This window comes from Coenobita brevimanus, chromosome 22 (assembly GCF_032717465.1).
Source record: "Coenobita brevimanus isolate Jiangsu-jjx chromosome 22, ASM3271746v2, whole genome shotgun sequence".
In the NCBI taxonomy this organism is placed as follows: Eukaryota; Metazoa; Arthropoda; class Malacostraca; order Decapoda; family Coenobitidae; genus Coenobita; species Coenobita brevimanus.
Genome location: NC_136975.1, coordinates 33,533,996 through 33,560,237, shown reverse-complemented (window position 1 = coordinate 33,560,237; position 26,242 = coordinate 33,533,996). Strand labels below are relative to the sequence as shown.

The 26,242-nt window shown below is 43.7% G+C and overlaps 1 protein-coding gene across 1 annotated transcript in view; it reads right to left on the bottom strand.

Annotated features, from left to right (window-relative positions):
• Positions 1-26,242, bottom strand: part of gig (TSC complex subunit tuberin) — a 686,003-nt gene that overhangs the window by 517,981 nt on the left and 141,780 nt on the right. The window contains exons 8-9 of the mRNA XM_080266862.1: positions 12,168-12,417; positions 11,098-11,256 (exon numbers count right to left, since the gene is read on the bottom strand). Coding sequence (XP_080122988.1) covers positions 11,098-11,256; positions 12,168-12,417 — 409 coding nt within the window. The remainder of the gene's footprint in view (positions 1-11,097; positions 11,257-12,167; positions 12,418-26,242) is intronic.

Here is a 26,242-nt window from a genome sequence, read left to right as displayed (position 1 = left end):
GCTGTGTGTTGTCTTTAAGTGACTGAATGGAGCGGCGAGTGATCTGAGTGTGGATATGCTTCTAGAAGCTGGTCTGAGGTGGGCGAGGGGTGGAGAGATGACAGTATTTGTGTATGGTATCATGTGCTGGGTGTTGTTTTGATGTTCCTTGGTGTGGGTGGATGTGCTGCCATGTAATACAGTGGATATTGTGGGTTTGTGGAAGCTGCAGCAAGAAACTGGGTGCCTCTCATGTCTAGGTGATCCTTGACTTTGAGGACTTTGGTTTCTTGATGTAGGTGGTCTGTGGGTGTAGTAGCTGTACAACCTGTGATTATTTTTAGGGCTTTGTTCTGTATGGTCTGTAGAGTGTTGTAGTGTGTTTTGGTGAGGTTGGGAGACCAGGCAGGGCTTGCATAATTCATCACTGAACATGTAGTGTTTGTATACTGTGGTGGTGGTTTCTTTGTTGTTGTATAGACAAGTGACCTCAAGGCACTGAGTCTTGGTGTTATTTTATTTTTAATGTTTGTGATATGTCGTTTAAATGACATTGATGTACTGTATGTTACACCAAGGACTTTGGATATGTGTGTGTGTGGGGGGGGGGTACGGAAGAGTTGTTTATGGTGAGGTGTGGGATGTGACTATGTTTTGCTCTTCAGGTTGTGAGAAGGGTTACTGTAGATTTGGCTGGTGCTATTTTGAGCCTGTTTGTGGTGAACCATTCATGTAGTGTGTTGAGGTAAGGTTGAATGATGTGTGCAGCTGTGTTTGCATTTTGATGCTTACATGTAAATGTCCTATCATCTGCATAGGAAGCTATGTGTATCTGTGGTGTGTGGGTATGCCGTGCATGTATAGGTTAAAGAGTGTAGGGGACAAAACAGATCCTTGGGGGACGCCGTTTGTGAAGTTTCTGATGTTAGAAGACTGACCGGCAAATGTTACGTATGCACATCTGCCTGTAAGTAGTTTGCCAGCCATCTTTTTGTGTTATTGTGCATGTTTGTGTTGAGTATTTTGTTTGTGAGGTTGTGGCAGGGGATGGCATCAAAAGCTTTGCTGATGTCTAGTGTGATTAGGAGTGTTCTGTGTGGTGGACTAACTGAATTCATGCCATCAAAAACTCTCTGTGTAAGGTCCGTAAGAAGGGTGTTTGTGGAGTGTAGTGGCCTAAAGCCATGTTGTGACTGGGCTAGGGGAATGTGAGGTGTGGCTAGTTGTAGTACCAGTCGTTAAGTGACTTTAGAGGGGGTGCAGAGGAGTGTGATGGGGCGGTGCGAAGAGGGTAACGTGAGGTCTTTGTTGGGTTTAGGGATAGTGATGATAAAAATGCCATGCTTCCAGATGTTGGGTATTATGTTGTGTGAGCAGCTGTAGTCTGATATGTTGGTGAGTGCTTGTATGCCTTGTGGTCCAAGGTGTTTAAAGTGAATGTTGCTTATGTTGTCTGGCCCACAGGCAGATGAGTACTTGAGGTTGATGTGCTTCATCTGGTTGTAAGTGAAAGGTGCATAGTCTGGGTCTGTGGGGAACTGTCTCTTACTTCGGATGATACGTCGGTCTTCCGGATGGGGGTTTAGATGGCTGACTTGTGAAAAGTGATTGATGAGAGTGTTTGCTTGTTGTTTGTTTGAGGGTATGGTGTCTGTTGTTGCGATGGCAGCGTGTGATTGTGTGGTGCTGCTGCTGGAAAGTGTGATGCTGTTTAGTGCTTTGTAGAGTTTGCTGATGTTTGTTTTGTGGTCAAGTGATTGGAGGTAATTTTTCCAGTTTAGTGTTTGTTGTTCTGATATTTTACTGTTTATTTGAGTGTTGAGTTCTTGTATTTGTTGTACGGTGTCTTGTGTATGGGGTGTTGGGGAGTGTCGCAGTGTGTCCCATTGTCTGATGAGGCCTTGAATTTCTGGTGTGAAGTTGGGGTTGTGTCCCCTTCTGTTGCCTCTAGGCTAGAGATGTGTCTTTTGTCTGCATTTTGTATAATTGTATTGAATGTGTGCACAACGGTGTTGCTGTTTGTGATGGGTGTACTGTTTAGTGTTTCGAAATGTTGTTCTGTTTCAGTTACAAAGGCCTCCCAGTTGGCTCTCTTATAATTAGTGTATGTGTGTTTGTGGGCTGCTGAAGTGATTCTGGTTTTGGCAGTGATGATGGGAGGTGATCAGAACCTGGGGTTTTGACCACTCTCCATGATGTAGTGGGGGCGAGGTTTGGGGAGCAGAAGGTGATGTCTGGAGATGATGAGAGGAAGAGGGCTTGGTGCCATTGTTTGGTTATGTGGTTACCACTCAGAATAATAAATGGATTCCTGGTGTACAGGAAACCATTTGGCTTATCACTCATTGTAGAGTCACCCATAGACAGAAAGAAGAAGAAAGATTGAAGGAAAAAAAGACAAAAGAGGAAGGAAGGAAAGAAGAGAGGAAAAGGCAGGCACCCGAGAGCAGCACTACATTGAGTGAGTGGATGATATAGTGTTGCTCTTGGGTTACTGCCCTTTCCTCTCTTCCTTCCTTCCTTCCTCTTCTGTCTTTCTTTCTTCACTCTTTCTAATGTCTTTATTATTTCCTATTCCCTGGACATCACCCTTCTCCCTTATAAACATTTACAATCACATTATTCAGCCAAGTCATCTGGGACAACACACTAAATAAGTAACTGAACCCACTCATATCTCCTGAAGCCTTCAACATTTCAGCAGTTAACCCAGACACACCTACCACCTTCCCCAACTGCACCCTGCTTATTGCCCTGCTCATGCCTTTTTCGGTCACTAACATGGAGAGTAGGTCTGACTACTCTTCCAACACCATTTTCCAATCTGTTCACTGCACAGCACACCATATTACATGCACTTAACACATCACACATTTTACCCTACTATGACATAGGCTGGCACCAGCAAGGTCATGCAGCTGGAAAACATTGCCCTTGCTACCTAGCGGCAGAGGTGGGGCAGGCTCCGGCAGAGCAGCTTTGAGCCGAAATAGGGCTGGGGCCATCCCCATTCCCCCCATCTGGATTCGGGGCTGTGAAAGTGGAGCCTGTGGTCCATCTCCATTTTTTATTTACTCGTATCCCAACTATGGGACAGAAAGGCAGACAGAGATTAATCAACACAGAGAGCCACCATTTGGAGGCCAAGGCAAATGCTTGCAGGCATGGTGAGGCCTTAATATATGAAATTATTCCTCCTCCATCCAACACTACACTTCACAAACACAGCCACCACAGTCACTCATAACCTCCAGCCAAACAGTAGCCTACAAGAATCACTACCAGACATCCACCCCTCAGTAGCCACCCAACCCAAACACAAGTACATCTACCATGACTTGCATAAGGCCACTACCCTTCCATTCCACAATCATCCTCATCCTCATCATCATCATCATCCTCATCACCATCCAGACCTCCTTTCCCACCCTAGGGCAGGGTGAGTAGTAGCAATGTCCAGACAGCCCAAGTCTGCCCAATTCAATGGGCCACATTTCCATTCACTCATTATTCAAGCCAATGGAATCCTGGCTCTATCTGAGACACCACAAACATTAACCATATTCTGTAGCGTCACATAAATGAATCTGACAAAGTCAATCCAGACACTGTTACGTTAATGAGGGGTGCCAAATCCCTTACCATGCTCTTCTTTTCTCACAATATTCATCCAGCCAGCTCAATTTCTTATCAGTCCCTTAGCCTCACCAACTTCCATACCTCTCTTCCTCACACACACATTTATCATATCCCTCCACTTTCTCCTTGGCCTACCTCACCTCCTCCCTCCTTCAAATTTGCTCAGATATACCTTTTTCACCACTCTGTTGTTATCCATTCTCTCCACATGAAAATACCATCTCAATACCACTCACTTGATGTAGTGCTGCTCTCGGGTGTCTGCCCTTTCCTCTCCTTTATCTTTCTTTCCTTCCACCCTCTTCTGTCTTTCTTTCCTTCATTCTTTCCTCGTCCTTCTGCCTACGGGTGGCTTTACATTCTCTCTTCTTTCTTTCCTTCATTCTTTCCTCTTCCTTCTGCCTGTGCATGACTCCACACTAAGTGACAAGCCAAATGGTTTCCTGTACACCAGGAAACCATTTACTATGCTGGGTGGAAACAATATAACCAAATTTTGCCGCCTGGGGGTTTAGTGGGTAATCAAAGCGCTCCAATCGAATTGAGCCTGTGTAGGTTTATAACCAAGGGTGGTTGGGGTATACTGATCACGTAATGCCACTCAGGGATGAGTGAGGCTGGTCACTCTCATCTTAAATATCAGGACCAATTTACCTAGCCCTGGGCTCCTATGCTCCTCATGGGGCAACGTAGTCTTGGATGATGAATGAATGAATGAATGAGTACACTCTGGAGTTCAGACTTCCTCACTCCTCATCATTCACAAATCACATTATTTCGTATCCTATCCACTCTCTGTACTCCACATACATTCCTCAACAGTCCTATCTCCACTTCTCTTACTCTTGACTTTTAATCTTCATGCCACACCACAGTCTCACATCCATATGTTAAAGTCGGCACTAACACTCTTTCATGTAAGTCTTATGCAGGTGCAACACTGAAGCCTCTGTTTCATATCAAGGCCTTCATTGCACCAGCTACTTTCCTTCCTTGTGTCACTCTACTTTCAACTTCTATTGCATATTTTCCTCTCTTTCTATCACTGTACCCAGGTACCTGAACTCTCTCATCAATTCCAGTCTCTCAATTCACAGTAACGTCACACTGGGAGTCACCTTCCCTCTCAATAACCACCACTTCACTCTTTTCTACATTTACCCTCAAGGCACGACGCTCACAGACATCAGCAAAACTCTGCACTAGTCTACCAAGTTCTTGTTCAGTATTTGCAAGCAGCACTGCATCATCAGCATACAACAAATTTGAGATACTCCAACCATCACCACTCATTATCAATGCCATCCCTCTCTCCATTACTCATGTCTTTACTTCTCTCATCACCCCATCCATATACAGTAAAACTTCAATTTAATGGCACCCTAGGGGGCCCTGAGCTTGCCGAAAAAAAAACTAAATTCCGTCAGATTGGGGCTTACACCTATAGATGGCCATGGAACTCATGCTAACACATTTTAACACATTTTTAAGCATATAAACATGTGCAGACATAAAAAATCAATAAAAAAAATTTATATTTAGAACAAAAGAAAGCAGGTAGGTGTGCTGTAGTAAAGTCTATCTATCTATCTATTGCCAGACGCCTCAATCCCGTTTGGGATGGCCACAAACAAATCGCCTCCAAGTCGCCCTGTCCCCCGCCATTTCACTGCCCTGCTCCCAACTCACACCACCCTCTCTCATATACCTCTCCACCCCATCCCTACATCTCATCCTCAGCCTCCCCCTCCCTCTTCCCCCCTCCACCTCACTCATATACACTCTCTTCGTCAGTCTTTCACCCTCCATCCTCTCCACATGGCCAAACCACCTCAGTGTGTTCCTCATAATGCTTCCTATCACATCCACATCCACACCACAATGCTCCTTTATATCCTCATTCGTCAGCCTGTCTCTCCATGTGACTCCACAGGCTCCTCTTAAATAACTCATTTCCACTGCTCTCACCCTTGACTTGTGTCCTTCCAACAACGTCCAAGCTTCACTTCCATACGTTAGACTTGGTATCACAATACTGTCATGTAGTAACTTTTTCACTTCCATGCTCACTTCCCTGTTTCTTATCACTGCTTTCAAAGAACCAGCAACCTTTCTTCCTTGCTGTACCCTTTCAAGCACTTCACCCTCCAAACCTCCATCCTTACTCATCACAATACCCAAGTACTTAAACGTACTCACATTTTCCAATTCCTCACCATCCAACCTCACTGTACATTCACTGACTTCACCTCTCTCAAAGACCATCACTTTACTCTTCCCTACATTCACCTTTAGATTCCGTTTCTTACACACTCTCCCAAACTCATCCACCAAGCCTTGCAGCTCTCCTTCGTCTTCACTCAACAACACAGCATCATCTGCAAACAACAGTACAGGGAGTTTCCAAACACTATCCTCTCTCACCAGGGCCACTCCAACATCCACTACCCTACCTTGTACCTCTTTTATTACCCCATCCATGTACAGATTGAACAACCATGGAGACATGACACATCCCTGTTTCAACCCAACTTTCAAAGAGAAAAATTCACTTAGTTCACCATCCACACGCACTGCAGCCTTAGCACCATCGTACATACTCTTCACAGCATTCAACAACTTCCCATCTACTCCATATATTAACACTTTCCACCATCCTTGTCTATCCACCCTGTCATATGCTTTCTCCAAATCCATGAAAGCCGCATACAACTTCTTTCCCTTCTCTAGAAACTTTTCCACTAAAGATCTAAGAATGAATATCTTATCTACACAACCTCTTCCCTTCCTAAAGCCTCCCTGTTCTTCTCCAACTAATTTCTCTGTTCTTTCTCTAACTCTGTCAATAAGTATCCTACCATACACTTTTCCTATTATACTAAGAAGACAAATGCCCCTATTATTACCACATACTCCTTTTTCCCCTTTTCCTTTGTACCTGACTTCCAATCCTCCGGGACTCTACCTTCCTCCCAGGCCAATCTGCACATCTTCCACATCCATTCTACTACTACCTCTCCCCCATGCTTCAGCATTTCACCACACACTCCATCAATTCCTGGGGCTTTCCCCGATTTAACTTTCTTCATTGCTTCCACAACTTCCATCCTACTGATTTCTTCCTGTCTTCTCACCTCCCTCCTTCTCCCAGCCATTCCCCAGCCACTTATACTCGCATTACTTCCATCCTCTATGTTCAACAATTCCTTAAAAGTGTTCTCTCCATCTGCTCACTTTTTCTCCCTTCTCCACTAGTAATCTACCATTTTTATCTTTCACTCCCCTGCTAACTTCACTTCCATCTTGTTTTACTCTTTTCACCTCTTTCCAGAACATTTTCTTACAGTCCCTCCACTTTACACTCAAATTCCTTCCAAATTCCTCATCCACTCTCTTCTTACACTCTCTTACTAATCTTTTCACCTCTCTCCTTCTATCTATATATAACTCTCTCTTCCGCCTCTCAACTTCTTCCACGCCCCTATTTCTCATCCATTCATTGTATGCTTTCTTCTTTTGTGCCACAGCCTGTCTCACCTCTTCAGTCCACCACGCTGGTCCTTGCACCCCTCCCTCCGTCTTCTCTTCCTTCCACACCCCACATCACATGCTGCACATATTTCTTCTGTAAATATCCTACACACACCTTCCACGTCCCCCATCTACTCCAATTCATATTTGCCCAATCTTTCCTCCACTTCTCTCTTATACTCTGCCTTTTTCTCATCCTCTTGTAACCTTTCCACTCTCCTTGCAACTACTCCTTCCTCTCGTCTTTCCCTTCTTCTATTCCTCCATCTTACTTGAATTCTAATTCTGGCCACCACCAAGTAGTGGTCAGAAAGTCCACTCCCCCAACCTCTATAAGCTCTTGCATCCATTACACATCTTCGTATCCTTTCATCCACACGCACATAATCAATCATTGCCTTCCTTTCATTCAGTTCACCACCCACCCTTCTCATCACTCGCCATGTATACCTGTGGATCATTTTATGCCTGAAGAGGGTATTGGCTATCACCAACCCCCTCCCAGCACAAATGTCCACTAACGCACTCCCATTCTCATCTATCTCAGCTGGCACACCCCACTCACCAACTATTCCATCCACCTTCACATTCCCAACTTTACCATTCATATCACCGATCAAAAACACTCTCTTATTCCTTCCAAACTTTTCCATGCACACTTCTACATTTGTCTAGAACTCTTTGCTCACTCTTCTAGCACAATCTTGCGTTGGCGCATACACACACACAATCGCCCACATTTGTATTTCAACTTTCAACTTTACCCACACAATCCTTGACCCAACTGATCCATACTGTCTTATGCTCTTCTTCCATCTTTTACTCACAACTATATATACTCCTTCCTTTGCCCTCTCATTCTCACCTACTCCTGCACATATACCCCATCCATACTCCCACTCTCTCACACTTTCTCCTCTCCATTTTGTTTCAATTATTCCACATACATCCACTTTTGCACCCTCAAGCACCTGGACAATCTCTCTCTCTTTCACCTCATCATTCGCTCCCCTTACATTCCACGTTCTGATAACCATGTCCTTTGTCCGATCCTTGGTCGTCATCGTTTGGTCAGTCCTTGTCCGAGGCTTATTGTTTGTTTTTTTAGTTAGTTGTTAGTAAAGTACTGTACAGTAATCCAGGTAAGTACAGTACAGTTAAGTCTTCATACAACACAAGACAGGTTATGCTGAACCATTGCCAAAATCAATTTCGCGCTAAAACATGACATATATTTACATGTAAAATACGGGGTTAGGGTCTAGGAGCCTCATATTTTTCATTCAAAATATATTATTAGAAATACGTCTGCCTTAAGACACCGAAGACAGCATGTTTACATACGACCTCACCGACTGGACACATCAATGCATAGCTACTGCATTCTAACCGCTTGGTTTTGCCCCCTAATACTCCCCATAATAATTTTAATCACCAAAGATTGCCACTAAGTCTCTTGAGAGTCCTCAATAGAAATCAAGCATAAACTTGATCTAAACAACACGTGAATAATGGCCGGCCAGCATCACGCACATTTCGTCACAAATCACTTTCAGTTTAAAAAAAAAAATGCAGTGTGAAACTTTTTGAAAGCCATTAGTCATCAACAATAAAGGAAAAAAAACTATAAAGAAGTCGTCAGCATGGAGTGATTGCGTATATCACTTCTCAGATACACACGAATGCAGAAATCGTGAAAAATAAACAAGTCAGCCAAACAGTATAATTTGTATAACAGTATAATTCACAAGAAATGAACTCACATAATTATCTTGCATAGCTCTTTATGTCAACACGCAGTGTCTTCACGTATTGTAAGATCCGAATTTACTTGACCAAAGATCATCAGTTTATGACAAAAAGATCAAGCACAAAGCCTTTTTTTCTTCTTTTTTTCACACCCGTTGCACTAAAGGCAAATACAGTTCATGAATTTTACTGCTCCATCATTAACTTTTTTTTCCAACAAAGAAAACTATCCACATCATAAATATCCCAACTCATTTGATCTGTCTGATCATTAGCATTTAAGCTGTAACGCTACATGCCACTTCGTCCAACAATTTTACATTTTCATTTAGAATAATTGTTTTTCTTGTGTTCATAGCACTTTCAGGGTGCTTAGCCATAACTAAAGTTAGTTTGGAAGCACGTGTTTAGTTCTGAGAGGAAACGATGAGCAAGGAAATAAGCAAATAAACTTCTCATCACAGCGACCATTCACACAACACTGAGGCAGGCAGCAGGCTGTGGCTGGTGGTATGGGGGTCACGTGGGTCGGGTCGGGTCGAGGAAACCAATAAGTGACTGACAAAAGCATAACACACGAGTTGTATCTGGAAATCCAGTACCAAAACACCCATTTCTCACAGTTTCTCTTGTGCAATTGAGTGGTATTACAGTGCTATTATATAATTATGGGAGAAATTAAATGCTTGTGATATTGTAAGATCGTTGATTCGTTTGGTCTTAAATCGTGACTCTACTGTACAGTAATCCAGGTAAGTTAGTTAGCAGGTTGGAGTAGAATAGATGGCACTACATAAATAAGTTCACTAAGTTATGAAGTCCATAACACTAGTTCTTAAATCTAACCTTACCTGCTAATTTTTTTCACATTGGGGTCAGGCTAGATGGAAGGAAGACAGGTGAGCATAAACATACCCAGTTGGCGGGAAACTGCAAACAGACGATCAAGATGCACGTGGCGCCCGCCACATTTGAATTTCTTTCTAATTTTTACCCATTATTTGGGAATTTTAAATTTTTTTTACATAAACATTCCTCGGGGGATTTGTGCCGTTCGTTAGGGATTGCTGTTAGAATGAATGCCGTTAAATCGAGGTTTTACTGTATGTATATTGAACAACCATGGGGACATCACACAACCTTGTCGCAAACCCAACCTAATCCCAAACCATTCACTTAGATGCCCATTTACCCTTACACATGCCTCACTAACATAGTAAAAACTCTTGATGGCACCTAGCAGCTTACCATTTACATCGTACACATGCAAAACCTTCCACAATCCTTCTCTGTCTACTTCGTCATATGCTTTTTCCAGATCCATGAATGCCATAAATACCTTATAGTCCATCTCACAAGCCTTCTCCACTATCTGTCTTACTGCTGATACACACATCCTCTACTGCTCCAAATGCAACTCTATTCATCACTCACTAGGACTTCTGATATCTCTCTTACTTTCTCTGCAATAACTCTTCCATACACCTTCCTACCACAATCAATAAATTTATGCCGTGATAATTCTTGCACTCACTCTGCTCAGCCTTTTTTTATGTACAGGGATACAATCACAGTCTTTTTCCACTGCTGGCACAGTTTCACTCATCCATGCATTCTTACATATCTCCAACAAGCACTTCATTCTGCTCTCTCATCAACCCCAGATGTTCCTATTTTGCTGCTTCAGAACTTTCTTCACCTGTGCAAGTGTCATGTTTCCTGGCAATGCATTCCTTCTCTGCACACTCCCAAACCAATCATGTTTACAGCAATTCTGCATCAATACCAATACAAAATAGTTACAGCTCATAAAACAATCCACTATGCCCACATCGCAGTACTGTCCTCCAGAGTACAACACAGTTATTTCATGCACCACACTATCACAGCACAGATAATCCTTTATAACCTCAACAAAAGCTCTCTGGGAGGAGCAGGTTGATGTGGCTGGTTTTCTTCAGTTCACTAGGTTCATGTCCAGAAGAGTCTGGGGTTGCAACAATAACAACACATACAGCATCAGTGTCAACTGAGCCATGAAAATAGTTTCTTTGTCCTTGCTAAATATATTCTAAATATATGTATCTGATATAAACCACTTCTCCTTCTACACTATTACTTCATTTACTATCATGGATGGGGCTTTATGATTAAAATGACCACAGTGCACTAAGCGTAGAAGAGAGTTAAAATAACAACCTTTCTCCTTCTTCATGGCAACAATGACAATCATGGCTGCTTGGGTAAGTGAGAGTCTTGTAATCTCCACCTTTCCAGTTGCACTTGCAGCAGGAGAGGTCGCTGTCTTTTCTCGCCCAGCTTTATCCTCTTCATCCTTCACTCCCTTGCTTGAGCTTGCTGAAAAAGAAAAATCACCATCAGCATACTATAGACCACTTATGGGTAGAGGACGCTCTGTTATATTTTCCAACTACTTACTTGTGCACTGCTGCCGAAGGTCAGTACGGTGTAATATGTCACCACACGGCACCAAGGTGTCTAGTGGCTTGGAGTGACATACGACACTGAACTCACCTTTATGGACCAGGTATAACACACCAAAAAGCAATGCACCCTCAGACCTGATGCACTCAGGGCGAATATAGGACCAGACTTTGGGCAACAAGGAGAAACACTCTCCTTATGTTACAAACAATATATTAGATCAGTGATATTCTATGCCTCTCTGATACGGGCTTCCATCCTATCTAATACTGATTACAACAACTTGCAAATCATACTAAAGAATGCCTTATGTATCGCCAATGGCTGGACCAAAACCACTGCCACAGGACTGAATGACGGATGGATGGACGGATGGAGGGAAGGATGGATGAATACCCCTTGAATATGGTGATGTAGCCTATTTGAAATTATTTCTTGCTATCAACATATGATATTAGTCAGTTTATGAGAAGGATGTCTGGAGGTGAAACTGTTTATGAAAGCTATATGTGTTTGTCTCCTTCCAACTGAAAAATCTCCTGAGCTAATTATATTCATCTAGAGAGGTGAAACTGTTTATGAAAGCTGTATGTATTTATCTCCTTCCAACTGAAAAATCTCCTAAGCTAATTATATTCATCTAGACAGAATGAGAATAAACTTTAAAAATACATCTTCAAAGGACTGACTGTTCTCATCTCCCTGCACACCAGTTCAACATACGGTAAAGGCTGTAGGTTAAGAAACCCTGTCCTATATATTGACTTTCCTTCTCTTTTTTCTGCACTATAAAATAATAAAAATTTCAGAAATTAGTACATTACCTGGTGATGGTGCTGATGATCCAGACTGCTGTTCTGGCTGTTCCCTATCCTGCTGTTGCTGTTGTTGAACTTGATGGAATCTCTGTCCATGCTTATGGTCTACAACAATGTATGGAGAAAATGGTGGGATAAGAGATGCTACAGAGTGTTTACTGTTTTCATCTACTCCACCTAGTAGTTTCTCAGGAAGTCTGGAGAAGCCTAACTGGTACTTGGAGTTGGCACGCATCTCAAATATCATCTCGAAAATCTGCAAAGTGATGAAAAATAGGTGAAGAGAATTTGGTAATTAAATGACTTTTGCTTTCTCTGAAAAGACATACCTCATGGACTGCAACTAAATCTTTATCTGAAACCCTTAATCATAACGCATATAAAAGCTCCAATATGCTTTCGTGCACTGGTCATGGTCACCTAATGGTGGCTCTCCATGCTGCTCAATCTCCGGCAGCCTCTCTATTCAGCCCCTTAGGCCACATACAATGACCTTGTCCCAAGTCTTCCTTGGTTTGCCTCTCGCAACCTTACCTCTGATGTTTACACCTCTCACTTCTGCACCCAAGTGTCGTCTTCCATCCTCTCAACATGCTCAAACCATATCAATCTACCCTTCCTCATCACAATACTATATTTAAGTCCCATCCAGCCTCTCTATTCAGCCCCTTAGGCCACATACAATGACCTTGTCCCAAGTCTTCCTTGGTTTGCCTCTTGCAACCTTACCTCTGATGTTTACACCTCTCACTTCTGCACCCAAGTGTTGTCTTCCATCCTCTCAACATGCTCAAACCATATCAATCTACCCTTCCTCATCACAATACTATATTTAAGTCCCATCCTTCCTCTCAACTCTTCACTTGCACTCCTAGCCTCCCAGGCCTCATATTCATGGATGTATTACACATCCATCTAAGTATTATCGTTTCGGTAGATTTCAGCTTACAAATATTCGCTTCCTTTACTGCCCAGGTCTCATACTGTACATTACACCCTTAACCCCTTAACCGCGGGGCGTCACTTTCGTGACGCTCTGGTGCAATGGATCATACCACGAGGCGTCACTTTTGCGATTCTGTGTTATTTTGAATTCGCCCGGGCTTTGAAGTGGTCACTGGCATCATCTGTCAGTATTGCCAGTGTCTAACAATAGTCAGTGCTGCTATTGTCATCTGTTCTCCCATCCACTGTTGACAATTTAGCCATTTCTCCCCATTCTTGACTCCCCTCCCTACCTCCCCTCCATTACCCTCTCCTCCCCCCTGCCCCAGCTGTGCAATGCTAGGAAAATCTTGCCCAGATTATTCCACTCATTTCATCCATTGGAAAGAGCCCTATGCCTTATCCTCATACAAAATAATATATATAAAAAGGAAAAAAGGTAATTGATAGTGCCATGCACCTAGAATTGGCTAATTATCACCTGGCAACACCTCACGTGCACTCGTTCGCTAATTTTCCCTGTTTATTTCCCCTTGAAATATGCTGTATGACCTGCTATCATAATAATAAAATATATAACGAAGGAAGGGAGAAGCCTAAGTGATATTTATATTCACCTGCAACTACCTAATTTATTATGTATTGTCTAGATTTCCTGTCAATCATTTCATAGCGTATATATTACCAGCTGTCACCACGCTGACGTTGGCAACCCTTCACTGCCCCTAGACCCAGCAGTCAGTTTACTCTCGTCTTTCAAGGTGAAATCACGTCAGATTCGCTCCTGTCCAATTCCGCTGCTTTTTAGCCCCATGCAAAGGTCCCTGTGACCTCTACTCCTACTAAAGCTCGTGTGGGAAGGGGTAAAGGCTAAGTGATTCTGTTGTGTAACGTGAACTAGCTAATTTATCAATGATAATGATGGAAAGTGACTACGATCTTTCTGGTCTCTAAAACAGTGCAAGTGAAAATGTTAATTATGTGTAAACAGCAAGTGAAAGCAATGAATGTAAATATAACTGAACAGTGGAAAATAGTTTTATAAGTTACTGCATGTGACAATGCATAAAAGTGTAAGTAAAATAGAAATGTAAATAATGAAAATAAAATAGAAAATGTGAATAGAAATGTAAATAAGTAGTAATATAAGAATACGAGTATACTGTATATACAGTTCCCTCGCGTTCAACACGCGTTTGTCCAGCACGATTCGCGTCCAGCACAGAGAGCAAAAAATTATTACGATTTAATACAATTTAATTATTGTAACATGGGTGCATTAGCATAACATGCACGGAGCTCCGAGAAGTGGGCGAAATCCGCAGAGATCGCCTATAGCACAATCACTCCCAGTCCAACACGGTCATACTGGACGTTCCTGTGATGCTGACAGGCAATCAAAACTTCTGATCAAGTTGCCTCCCCCACCCACTATCGTGACGTGATCATGATGTCGCTCAATCAAAAATGCTTCTGCTGTCATGTGATGTTTTGTTTAAATTTCTCCTGCCACAGTGCCACTCAGTCGCATAATTCGCATTGGAAGGTGCTTTTTTTCTTGCTGCATCTTCTGCCCTTGCTACTGCATTTTTTCCTGCTCATGATGCCTAGGAAGCCTTCTGAGAACCCCAAGAAGCAGCGGCACCTCCCTCAGGCCACCAAGCTAGAAATCATCGAGAGGACGAAGAAAAGGGAGAGGAAAGTGGACATCGCCAAGGCCTACGACGTGAATGAAGCCAGCATGAGGACCATAATAAAAAACCAAGACAAGATCCTGGCAGCAGTGAAAGCTTACGGAGTGCTAGGACAGGCAGAAGCAGGACCTTCCATGGATGTGGATGAGGATAGTGCTTCTGAGTGTGATTTTGCAGGATTTATGAGGGAGGCTGAGGAGGAGCAGCAGCCATTACCCGCTAGTGACGCCAGCAGCCATCCCACATGGACCAAGTAGGACTACCTACACCCTCAGATACCACCTTCCATTCCCAGCAAGCCCACCAACACTATCCTAAAAGGTTAGTTATCATTCATAGTACAGCACCATTTATTAATTACAGTAGTACCAATATATGTAAAGGTATACGGTAGGTATTTAGGGTGACTTTTCCTAGGGTTGCTGACAAAATTCATTTTTCCCAAAAAGCTCTGTTGTTTGTCCAACACGTTTTTGGTTGAACACGGGACCTGTGCATGACATATTACCGTGTTGGACGCGAGGGTACTGTACTAGGAGTAATGAAAGTGAAAGTAAAAGTGAAAGTAATGAAAATGAAAGTGACAGCTTCGCTCTCTATGCTAGTATACACGAGAAAGTGAATCCCTGGAGTGAAAATAAACTACTAGTACTGAAACTTATAGATAAATATTGTAAAGTAGTAATATAAGAATACGAGTACAGTAATCACTCCAATATCCGACGTAATAGAGCCATAGGTAGGTCCGGATATTGGTTCTGTCCGGATATTGGGCCCCAGCTTATGGACTTGTACTTTTGGACCCTAACTCAGAGAAACACCTATACAACTCCCTCTGGACATGCATAGCACCTATTTAAGACCCAAATCACACCAATAAGGCCCATAAATGATTGAAATAAATGCAAAAGAAACATAAAATGAGGATTTCGAAGTATGTTCATACATTAATAAACATTCTGGTACTTATGGACCCTAACCTAGCCTAACTCAGAAAAACACATTCCCACTGCACATGCATAGCTACTAACACCCTATTCACACCAATAAAGGACATTAAAGAGTGAAATGAGGTAAGTAGAGTATGGAAAAAAGTACAGTATGAAACATTCTGCCTACTTACATCAAGTCCCTGGTCACCTCGATGAATAACCGCCTCCTCTCGGACTCTGACAGTGAGAAGGATTTCCTGAAGCAATTGCAGTACACTGTTCCTGAAGTCTTGCACTGAACTTAGTCAATCACACACAGAAGTCCGTTCTCTTCACAGTGTGGACTCTTGTCTAAATAATGCTCCATTGTAACATACTAAGTGTTGCACTTTAACTTTTCCCATTCTTATAATTTTCCAAAGCCAAACCAAACAAGTCTATTTACGTTAAATTTTTTTTCTATCGAGTCTTTTCTCTCACAACTATAAATCCTTCACACAACACACTGTTTTTTTCACTGCACAACACTCTAAATTCCCGTGTGGTCTAGTGGAGAAGTTCTTGCTGTTTATTCACTGTCAGAGTCCGAAAGTATCACTGGCAGGCGACCTAGGGGTGCATCGCTGGGTCGTGGTGATGGCGTACCCACTGCAGACGACTCTGAAGACAGCCGAAAACTCACGTCGCGCGGTGACTCCACCGTGGCTGATGTGCTGGGCTGTGGCTCGGAGCATGAGGGCCTGTCTTGGGGAGGCAACAGAGTGGAGCCAGGGCCGGGCACAGCGGGGGTCACGGGCCTGAAAAAACTGTCAATGGTTGATTGACGCAATGACTGACGATTCTGATGATTGATGATGCGCTGCCTGAAAGCACGCACTTCCTCCACGAGTCCCAAGGGCCCCATCTCCCTGTCGCAGTCCAGGTGTTCCAGGTAGTCTAGGACGAACTCTAGATGTTCCTGGAGTGCGCTCAGCTTGGGGATGGATGTAGTTGTGTCCTGCTGAGAGGAATCCGCATCATCGTCGGAATCTTCAAGTTTGGTACTGACACCTGCAACCGAAGACGCGATCTCGATATCAGACAACGTCTGATACCCAGGATCGCCCTCGTCGTCATCCAACCACTCATGAACATCGTCCACATCTACATCGTCGAAGTGCATACGTAGCCATGCATGGAAGTCATCCATGTCAAATCCTAGAAAATCGTACTCCACATCCGTTCTGAGAAGCAGACGAGACCAACCATTTTCCAGAGTCTTCACAGGGACTTCCATGCACTAGCCCAGTTGTACAGCACAGACTTGATGTTGTAGCGGCGAAGGTTCTCCAAAGTCCGCTTGCCTCGTGTGTCCCGTCCCTCCTTGCGCTTGTCCTCGTCCTCGAGAACAACCTTCACCTCGTCCAGGAACTTCCGATGGTATAGGCGCATTGTTGCCATGATCACTCCTTGGTCCATTGGTTGGATGAGAGCAGTCGTATTAGGTGGCAGAAACATGCACCTAATACGGCCATTTTCAGCAACCAAGTCCTTGTCGCACGGGTGGGCAGGTGCATTGTCGAGGAGAAGGAGGGCCTTTACCTGGTCGCGCGGGATTCCCAGTGTCTTCGTCTGGTAATGGATGACCTCCTTGACGAAGTGACGGTGAAACCAGTCTTTGAAGATCACAGCTGTGAACCATGTCTTCAAAGAATGGTACCAGACGACAGGAAGGACATCCATCACCCCATGAAGGTACCGAGGCTGCTTTGCGCGGCCAACGACAACGGGCTTAAGCCGGTGCATGCCGTTAGCACTGGCACAAAACAAAGCAGATATCCATTTCTTGGAGAGCTTGAGGCCAGGTACACGTTTCTCAGTCTCCTCGGCTAGAGTGTTCGTTGGCAGCGAGCGATAGAATAGGCCAGTTTCGTCAGCGTTGTAGACTTGACAGGAAGTTAGGCCCTCCCTGTCGATCAAGCCCTTCACCTTGTGCCGAAACTCGTCAACTCCATCCTCGTTAGCGTCCAATGCTTCGCCATGTGCTTTACAGTTGGTAAGGCCATGCCGCAACTTGAACGCAAAGAGCCAACCCTCGGATGCCTTGAAGTCTAGGGCGTCGTGAAGCCTGGCGAACTTCTCAGCAGCAGCCTTCAGCTCCGTTCCACGTACCATCACACCAGCAGCACGTTGTTGTCGATACCAAATCAACGTGGATCGGTCGATTTCTGCAAACTTGGGGGTAAACATAACCTTCCTCTCCACGTTGCGTCTGCTTCTTGACGAGAAGTCAGCTGTGTAATGCATGAGTTTGTCTCGGGATCTCTTGATATCGAACAAAGTAGACTGGCCAGGTTAAACTCGTGGAGAATGCGGAAAGAAGACCACCCCGCATCTACTTTCTCCAATATCTCCCGCTTCTTCTCCAAAGTCAACACCACTCTCTTCCTTTTCTCAGGTGGCGGGGCCATCATCACACACACTAAGAGGAGGCCCGAGAGCACCAGGAGGCCCTGCAGCAGGTAAGGCACCACCACAAAAGCGATCACGTGGGCAGCCATAACGACGAGCGCGCACTCGCGGCGAGAGACAGGCTGAAAGTGGGGAGGATGCAGCGGCGCTCTATCGGACGTCGGAGGAATGACGCGCCACAACAATGCTCTCCCGCGCCGCGTGCGTCAAGTTCAAATTACGGGCGGGAAAATATTGTTTTTTTTATTTTTATTTTTTGGGGTTTTCGGACCATTTTGGGAATATTGGATCACCAGGACGATTATGTCCGGGTAGTGGGGATGTTCGGATATTGGGCGTCCGGATATTAGAGTGATTACTGTATATATATACTAGGAGTAATGAAAGTGAAAGTAATGAAAATGAAAGTGACAGCTTCGTTCTCTACACTAGCATACACGAGAAAGTGAATGCCTGGAGTGAAAATAAACTACTAGTAGTGAAAGAAACTTATAGATAAATATTGTAAAGTAGTAATATAAGAATACAAGTATATATACTAGGAGTAATGAAAGTGAAAGTAATAAAAATGAAAGTGACAGCTTCGCTCTCTAAGCTAGTATACACGAGAAAGTGAATGCCTGGAGTGAAAATAAACTACAGTACCCTCGCATCCAACACGCGTTAGTCCAGCATGATTCACGTCCAGCACGGAGAGCAAATAATTAGTATTATTTAATACAATTTAATTACTGCAACACGAGCGTGTTAGCATAACACGCTCAGAGCTCCGAGAAGTGGGCGAAATCCGCAGAGTTCAACTCTAGCACGATCATCCCCGCTCCAACACGGTCATACTGGACATTCCCACGATGATGATAGCCAATGAAAACTTCTAATCAAGTACCCTTCCCCGCCCGCTATCGTGACATGATCATGATGCCACCCAATTAAAAATGCTTCTGGTGTCACGTGATGTTTTGTTTAAATTTCTCCCGCCACAGCGCCACTCAGTCGCATAATTCGCATTGGAAGGTGCTTTTTTCTTGCTGCATTTTCTGCCCTTGTTACTGCATTTTACCCTGCTCACGATGCCTAGGAAGCCTTCTGAGAACCCCAAGAAGCGTCGGCACCTCCCTCAGGCCACCAAGCTAGAAAGCATCGAGAGGAAGAAGAAAGGGGAGAGGAAAGTTGACATTGTCAAGGCCTATGACATGAATGAAGCCAACGTGAAGACCATAATAAAAAACCAAGACAAGATCCTGGCAGCCGAAAGCTATCACACGGCACTTCATACCAGGTTTGACGAGGATACGATGGTAAATCGGAACGGTAATGTGGTAAAATTGCCGACGACACCACGGGCATTTGGAATTCATCTGGATGGATTCCTGCCGAGGATACGACGGGCAAAACAGTGTGACCAAAACCCAGGCGACTCGACAGAGAATGTATCGTACTAAAGCATTGAACATTTAGCCTGACACTGAATACATATTAATATTTTAGAATAAATATCAATTGTTTTGAAACCCTTCTCATCGGCGTGTGTACCGGTTTATAAACAAAGTTGCTTCTCCTTATTCTCTACCGAGTCAGCGACAGCGATCACTTTCCACAGTCACGAGACAGGGCTCTGGCAACAGTGTGAGAAGCATGCTCTTTGCCGAGGATTACAGAGTGCTAGGATAGGTAGAAGCAGGACCTTCCATGGCTGTGGACGAAGATAGTGATTCTGAGTGTGATTTCGAAGGATTTACAAGGGAGGTTGAGGAGGAGCAACAGCCATTACCCGCTAGTGACGCCAGCAGCCATCCTCCGGGGACCCAGTAGGACTACCTACAGCCTTGGATACCACCTTCCATTCTCAGCAAGCCCACCAACACTATCCTAAAAGGTTAGTTATCATTCACAGCACAGTACCATTTATTATAATTACAACAGTACCAATATATGCATAGGTACATGGTAGGTATTTAGGGTGACTTTTCCTAGGGTTGCTGACATAATTCATTTTTCCCCATAAGCTCTATTGTTAGTCCAACACGTTTTTAGTCCAACACGTGACCCATGCATGACAATATTACCGTGTTGGACGCGAGAGTACTGTACTAGTACTGAAAGAAACTTATAAATATTGTATATATAAATAAGTGTAATAAAGTACTAGGAATATAAAGTGTGAGTGTGTTTATAAATATCAAATGACAGCTCCGCCTCAGAATACCATCGGGGAACCAGCACGGGAGGAAAGCTTGTATCAGCTCGTAATTTACCTTGCTTTCACAGTGGGTTTTTTTTGGAGTATGGATTCCAAACTACTTGAAATTCATAGAATGGTGTTTGTAGTTATAACATCAGGCAGTGGTAACCATATTACGGAGTGTCGGGAAGTGTAAAGTGGAGACTTTGTTACCCAACTTCAGAAGTCTCCACAAGTCCTACGGTAGTCGATGAAGGCTCAACAAATATCCCAGGGGAAAGCTGAAGGTATGTGCCATATGCAAATGTAATTATAATATTCTAGGACTAATTACTTATTTTTGGCAAATATTTTTAAAAAGTCAGTCAGAACGCGAATATCCCCGCGTGAGGTGCACGGACCGCCTCCGACATACCCACGCTTAAGGGGTTAATGCATGCTGCATACGTGAACTCCTTAGCATGGAGGGAGAGCTCTCTCAATGCTAAGAGAGGCAACAGCTTCCTGAACTTCCTCCAACCACTCCCTACCCTAGCCACAGAACTAGCTCCAGCCCTATCTCCAGCATATATGTCCCTTAATTAGCAAAACTCCTCCACATACTTAAAGAGACTCCTCAGCAAGAAACCATCCTTTCATGGCTCTCATCTCTACAAGCTCACCCTGACACACTGCATATACAAAATTGGCATTACTTCACTGCCTACCTTTAATACCACTACAACTCTTTATGCACCCACTTATCATAAACACAGCACAAGGGGGAGTTACTTCCCAAATCCTTATGGCAAATTGCGTAAGGCCACACTCCCTCTGCTTTGACAGCACTATCACCAGCTCCAGATACAGCTGACCCTCAGTTACTGGACTGATAGGGGTGGACGACCAGTTCATTCCTGCAAAATGTCCGTTCCTGTAAATTATATAATTCTATCTATCTATCTATCTATTGCCAGACGCCTCAATCCCGTTTGGGGTGGCCACAAACAAATCGCCTCCAAGTCGCCCTGTCCCCCGCCATTTCACTCCCCTGCTCCCAGCTCACACCCCCCTCCCTCATATACCTCTCCACCCCATCCCTACATCTCATCCTTGGCCTCCCCCTCCCTCTTTCCCCCTCCACCTCACTCACATACACTCTCTTCGTCAGTCTTTCACCCTCCATCCTCTCCACATGGCCAAACCACCTCAGTGTGTTCCTCATAACGCTTCCTATCACATCCACATCAACACCACAACGCTCCTTTATATCCTCATTCGTCAGCCTGTCTCTCCATGTGACTCCACAGGCTCCTCTTAAATAACTCATTTCCACTGCTCTCACTCTTGACTTGTGTCCTTCCAACAACGTCCAAGCTTCACTTCCGTACGTTAGAGTTGGTATCACAATACTGTCATGTAGTAACTTTTTCACTTCCATGCTCACTTCCCTGTTTCTTATCACTGCTTTCAAGGAACCAGCAACCTTTCTTCCCTGCTGTACCCTTTCAAGCACTTCACCCTCCAAACCTCCATTCTTACTCATCACAATACCCAAGTACTTAAACGTACTCACATTTTCCAATTCCTCACCATCCAACCTCGCTGTACATTCACTGACTTCACCTCTCTCAAAGACCATCACTTTACTCTTCCCTACATTCACCTTTAGATTCCGTTTCTTACACACTCTCCCAAACTCATCCACCAAGCCTTGCAGCTCTCCTTCGTCTTCACTCAACAACACAGTATCAATCTGCAAACAACAGTACAGGGAGTTTCCAAACACTATCCTCTATCACCATGGCCACTCCAACATCCACTACCCTACCTTGTACCTCTTTTATTGCCCCATCCATGTACAGATTGAACAACCATGGAGACATGACATCCCTGTTTCAACCCAACCTTCAAAGAGAAAAATTCACTTAGTTCACCATCCACACGCACTGCAGCCTTCGCACCATCGTACATACTCTTCACAGCATTCAACAACTTTCCATCTACTCCATATATTCTTAACACTTTCCACAATCCTTGTCTATCCACCCTGTCATATGCTTTCTCCAAATCCATGAATGCCGCATACAACTTCTTTCCCTTCTCTAGAAACTTTTCCACTAAAGATCTGAGAATGAATATCTGATCTACACAACCTCTTCCCTTCCTAAAGCCTCCCTGTTCTTCTCCAACTAATTTCTCTGTTCTTTCTCTAACTCTGTCATTAAGTATCCTACCATACACTTTTCCTATTATACTAAGAAGACAAATGCCCCTATGGTTACCACACACTTCTTTTTCCCCTTTTCCTTTGTACAAGGGAATAATTATACCTGACTTCCAATCCTCCGGGACTCTACCTTCCTCCCAGGCCAATCTGCACATCTTCCACATCCATTCTACTACTATCTCTCCCCCATGCTTCAGCATTTCACCACACACTCCATCAATTCCTGGGGCTTTCCCCAATTTAACTTTCTTCATTGCTTCCACAACTTCTATCCTACTGATTTCTTCCTGTCTTCTCACCTCCCTCCTTCTCCCAGCCATTCCCCAGCCACTTATACTCACATTACTTCCATCCTCTACGTTCAACAATTCCTTAAAGTGTTCTCTCCATCTGCTCACTTTTTCTCCCTTCTCCACTAGTAATCTACCATGTTTATCTTTCACTCCCCTGCTAACTTCACTTCCACCCTGTCTTACTCTTTTCACCTCTCTCCAGAACATTTTCTTACAGTCCCTCCACTTTACACTCAAATTTCTTCCAAATTCCTCATCCACTCTCTTCTTACTGTCTCTTACTAATCTTTTCACCTCTCTCTTCCTTTCTACATATAACTCTCTCTTCCGCCTCTCAACCTCTTCCACGTCCCTATTTCTCATCCATTCATTGTATGCTTTCTTCTTTTGTGCCACAGCCTGTTTCACCTCTTCAGTCCACCACGCTGTTCCTTGCACCCCCCTCCGTCTTCTCTTCCTTCCACACACCACATCACATGCTGCACATATTTCTTCTGTAAATATTCTACACACACCTTCCACGTCTCCCATCTGCTCCAATTCATATTTGCCCAATCGTTCCTCCACTTCTCTCTTATACTCTGCCTTTTTCTCATCCTCTTGTAACCTTTCCACTCTCCTTGCAACTACTCCTTCCTCTCGTCTTTCCCTTCTTCTATTCCTCCAACTTTCTTGTACTTTAATTCTGTCCATCACCAAGTAGTGGTCAGAAAGTCCACTCCCCCAACCTCTATACACTCTTGCATCCATTACACATCTTCGCATCCTTTCATCCACACACACATAATCAATCATTGCCTTCCTTTCATTCAGTTCACCACCCACCCTTCTCATCACTCGCCACGTACTCATATACCTGTGAATCATTTTATGCCTGAAGAGGGTATTGGCTATCACCAACCCCCTCCCAGCACAAATGTCCACTAACGCACTCCCATTCTCATCTATCTCAGCAGGCACACCCCACTCACCAACTATTCCATCCACCTTCACATTCCCAACTTTACCATTCATATCACCAATCATAAACACTCTCTCATTCCTTCCAAACTTTTCCATGCACACTTCTACATTTGTCCAGAACTCTTCTCTCACTCTTCTAGCACGATCTTGCGTTGGCGCATACACACACACAATCGCCCACATTTGTATTCCAACTTTCAACTTATATAATTACTGTAACAAAAACTGTACCCACTTACCATGAAAGTTGTTTAATTATGTACGACAGTGACACCGCATGTCCAAATTTCCTACTGGAATGAAGTGTTGACAGGATCCTTTGTTAATTTTTATAGATTAGTGTATATATATATATATATATATATATATATATATATATATAGACAGGCAATCCCTTAATTCATGCGAAGTTTTTTCACGCGATTTCGGTTATCCACGAATTTTTCGTACAATAATTAAAAAAATTATAGCATTCAAATAAATAATTTTAATATTTGAGAAATAAATAAAATATAAACGTGCCTACCTGCTGCCCGTGTGCATACATATGTGTGTGTGTGTGTGGAAGGTCGGTCTACCACGCAACACACGGTCAGTTTGAATCCGACGGTCGAACCGTGCATGACTCGCGTGTTGTTATTTGTGGCTTATTTTTCTGCCTTCCAGTGACTGCTTGCCTAACTTGCCAACATGGGGCCTAAGCGTAGTGCTAGTGATGCATGCAGTAACACACAAAAATGAACTCGTAAAATGATGTCGCTGACAGAGAAAGTTAAAGTGTTGGGCAAACTTAGGGAAGGAATGTCGGTGACAATTCGCCGTCAGGACGATTCCCCGTCATTTATTTACATACCAGTTTATTTAGAAAGTAGAGTACACTTGTTTTTTACTCATATGAGTTATAAAATCCCCCTGAAAATTAGGTATTAAAGTATTAATTAATCAATAATAAGTATGTTTATAAAATGACGGGGAATCGTCCAGGGTGCGAATTGTCCTGATGGGGAATCGTCCATGTTTTGACGGTGAATTGACAGTGAACTGTTTCGGAATCGTATGTTTGGGGTGAATGAGTCAACTCTTCGTACAATAAAGAAGGCAGAACATAGCATACGGAAGGCAGTGAGGGCTAGTACATCACACTGTGCTAAAGTGACTCCACCTACGCCTGTGAATTGTCTTGGAACTGTATGTTTGGAGTGAAAGAGTCAACCGATCGTAAAATAAAGAAGGTAGAGAATGTAGCATACGGGAGGCAGTGAGGGCTAGTGCACCAGACTGATAGTGTTTCCACCTGCACCTGTGCTTGTTAGGTTTCAGTGTTAAATTTCTTACATTTTTGTTGTTTTTCATACTTTACGCTAGTTTATTAGGTGTATGTAGCGCATAAACAGTATTATTCAGATGTAATACACTTAAAACACATGCGTAATTACGTGCACACATGGGCAGAACGTATACGCGAATTTACCATATACACGAAGGGTCTCTGGGAACGTAACCCTCGCGTGAATTAAGGGATTACCTGTATATATATATATATATATATATATATACAGTGGGGCACCAATTTTCGCGCCTAATTGGGTCCAAAAATAATGCGCGAAAGTGGAATTAGCGAAAGTTGGGGCATTGTCTTTATGGCAAAAAGGCTAATTGGTTCCCGGTTATCCTAAAGTAACATCAGATTTTCATTTTCACTTGCAATACAGTATATCAAATCACTATTGTACATTGCATTGTGAGATACAAACAATAAAAACTGTACAGTACACATTATATGAGGAGAAACATACCACAGAGACCAGGTTGAGGTGTTTAATGGATGTTGGGGGTAAGTATCCGAGGCGCATGGCGGGCTTATTTAGCCACGCCAGACGTATTGGCGCCACCTCTTGCTGCCTCGCTACCACTCTCTCTCTCTGCTTCCTCAGATGCAACTTGATGCAACACTGCCACTCTGTGCTGAATTTCCCTTTGTGCTAGGTTCTCTTGAACAAATCCATCGAAATCTTCATCCAGGTTAAGCTCCTCTATGGCACTGTCAGTAGGGATAGCACCGACTTTGAATGTCCCGGCCACTTTTTATCACCACTACTGCCTCCCGGCCCTTCCCCCACATCACCAGGCTCTCCCCCCACACCACCAGGCCCTTTCCCCACACTACCAGGTATAGTAGAGGCCATTGAACCGTGAGAATCCAACACAATGGAGCTAGCACGCTCGTACACAATGGCGGGAATGGGTGGACAGAGTGTTGACATGACGTCATTCAAGATGGCGGTGGGTTGCGGGCGGGCGGTGCAGGAAATTCAAAGTTCAAAATATTGTCCCAAACCCAAAATTTGTGCGCGAAAATCGATTTTTTTTCAAGCGAAAGTGGAAGTTAGGGAATATTTGGTGCATGCCGCG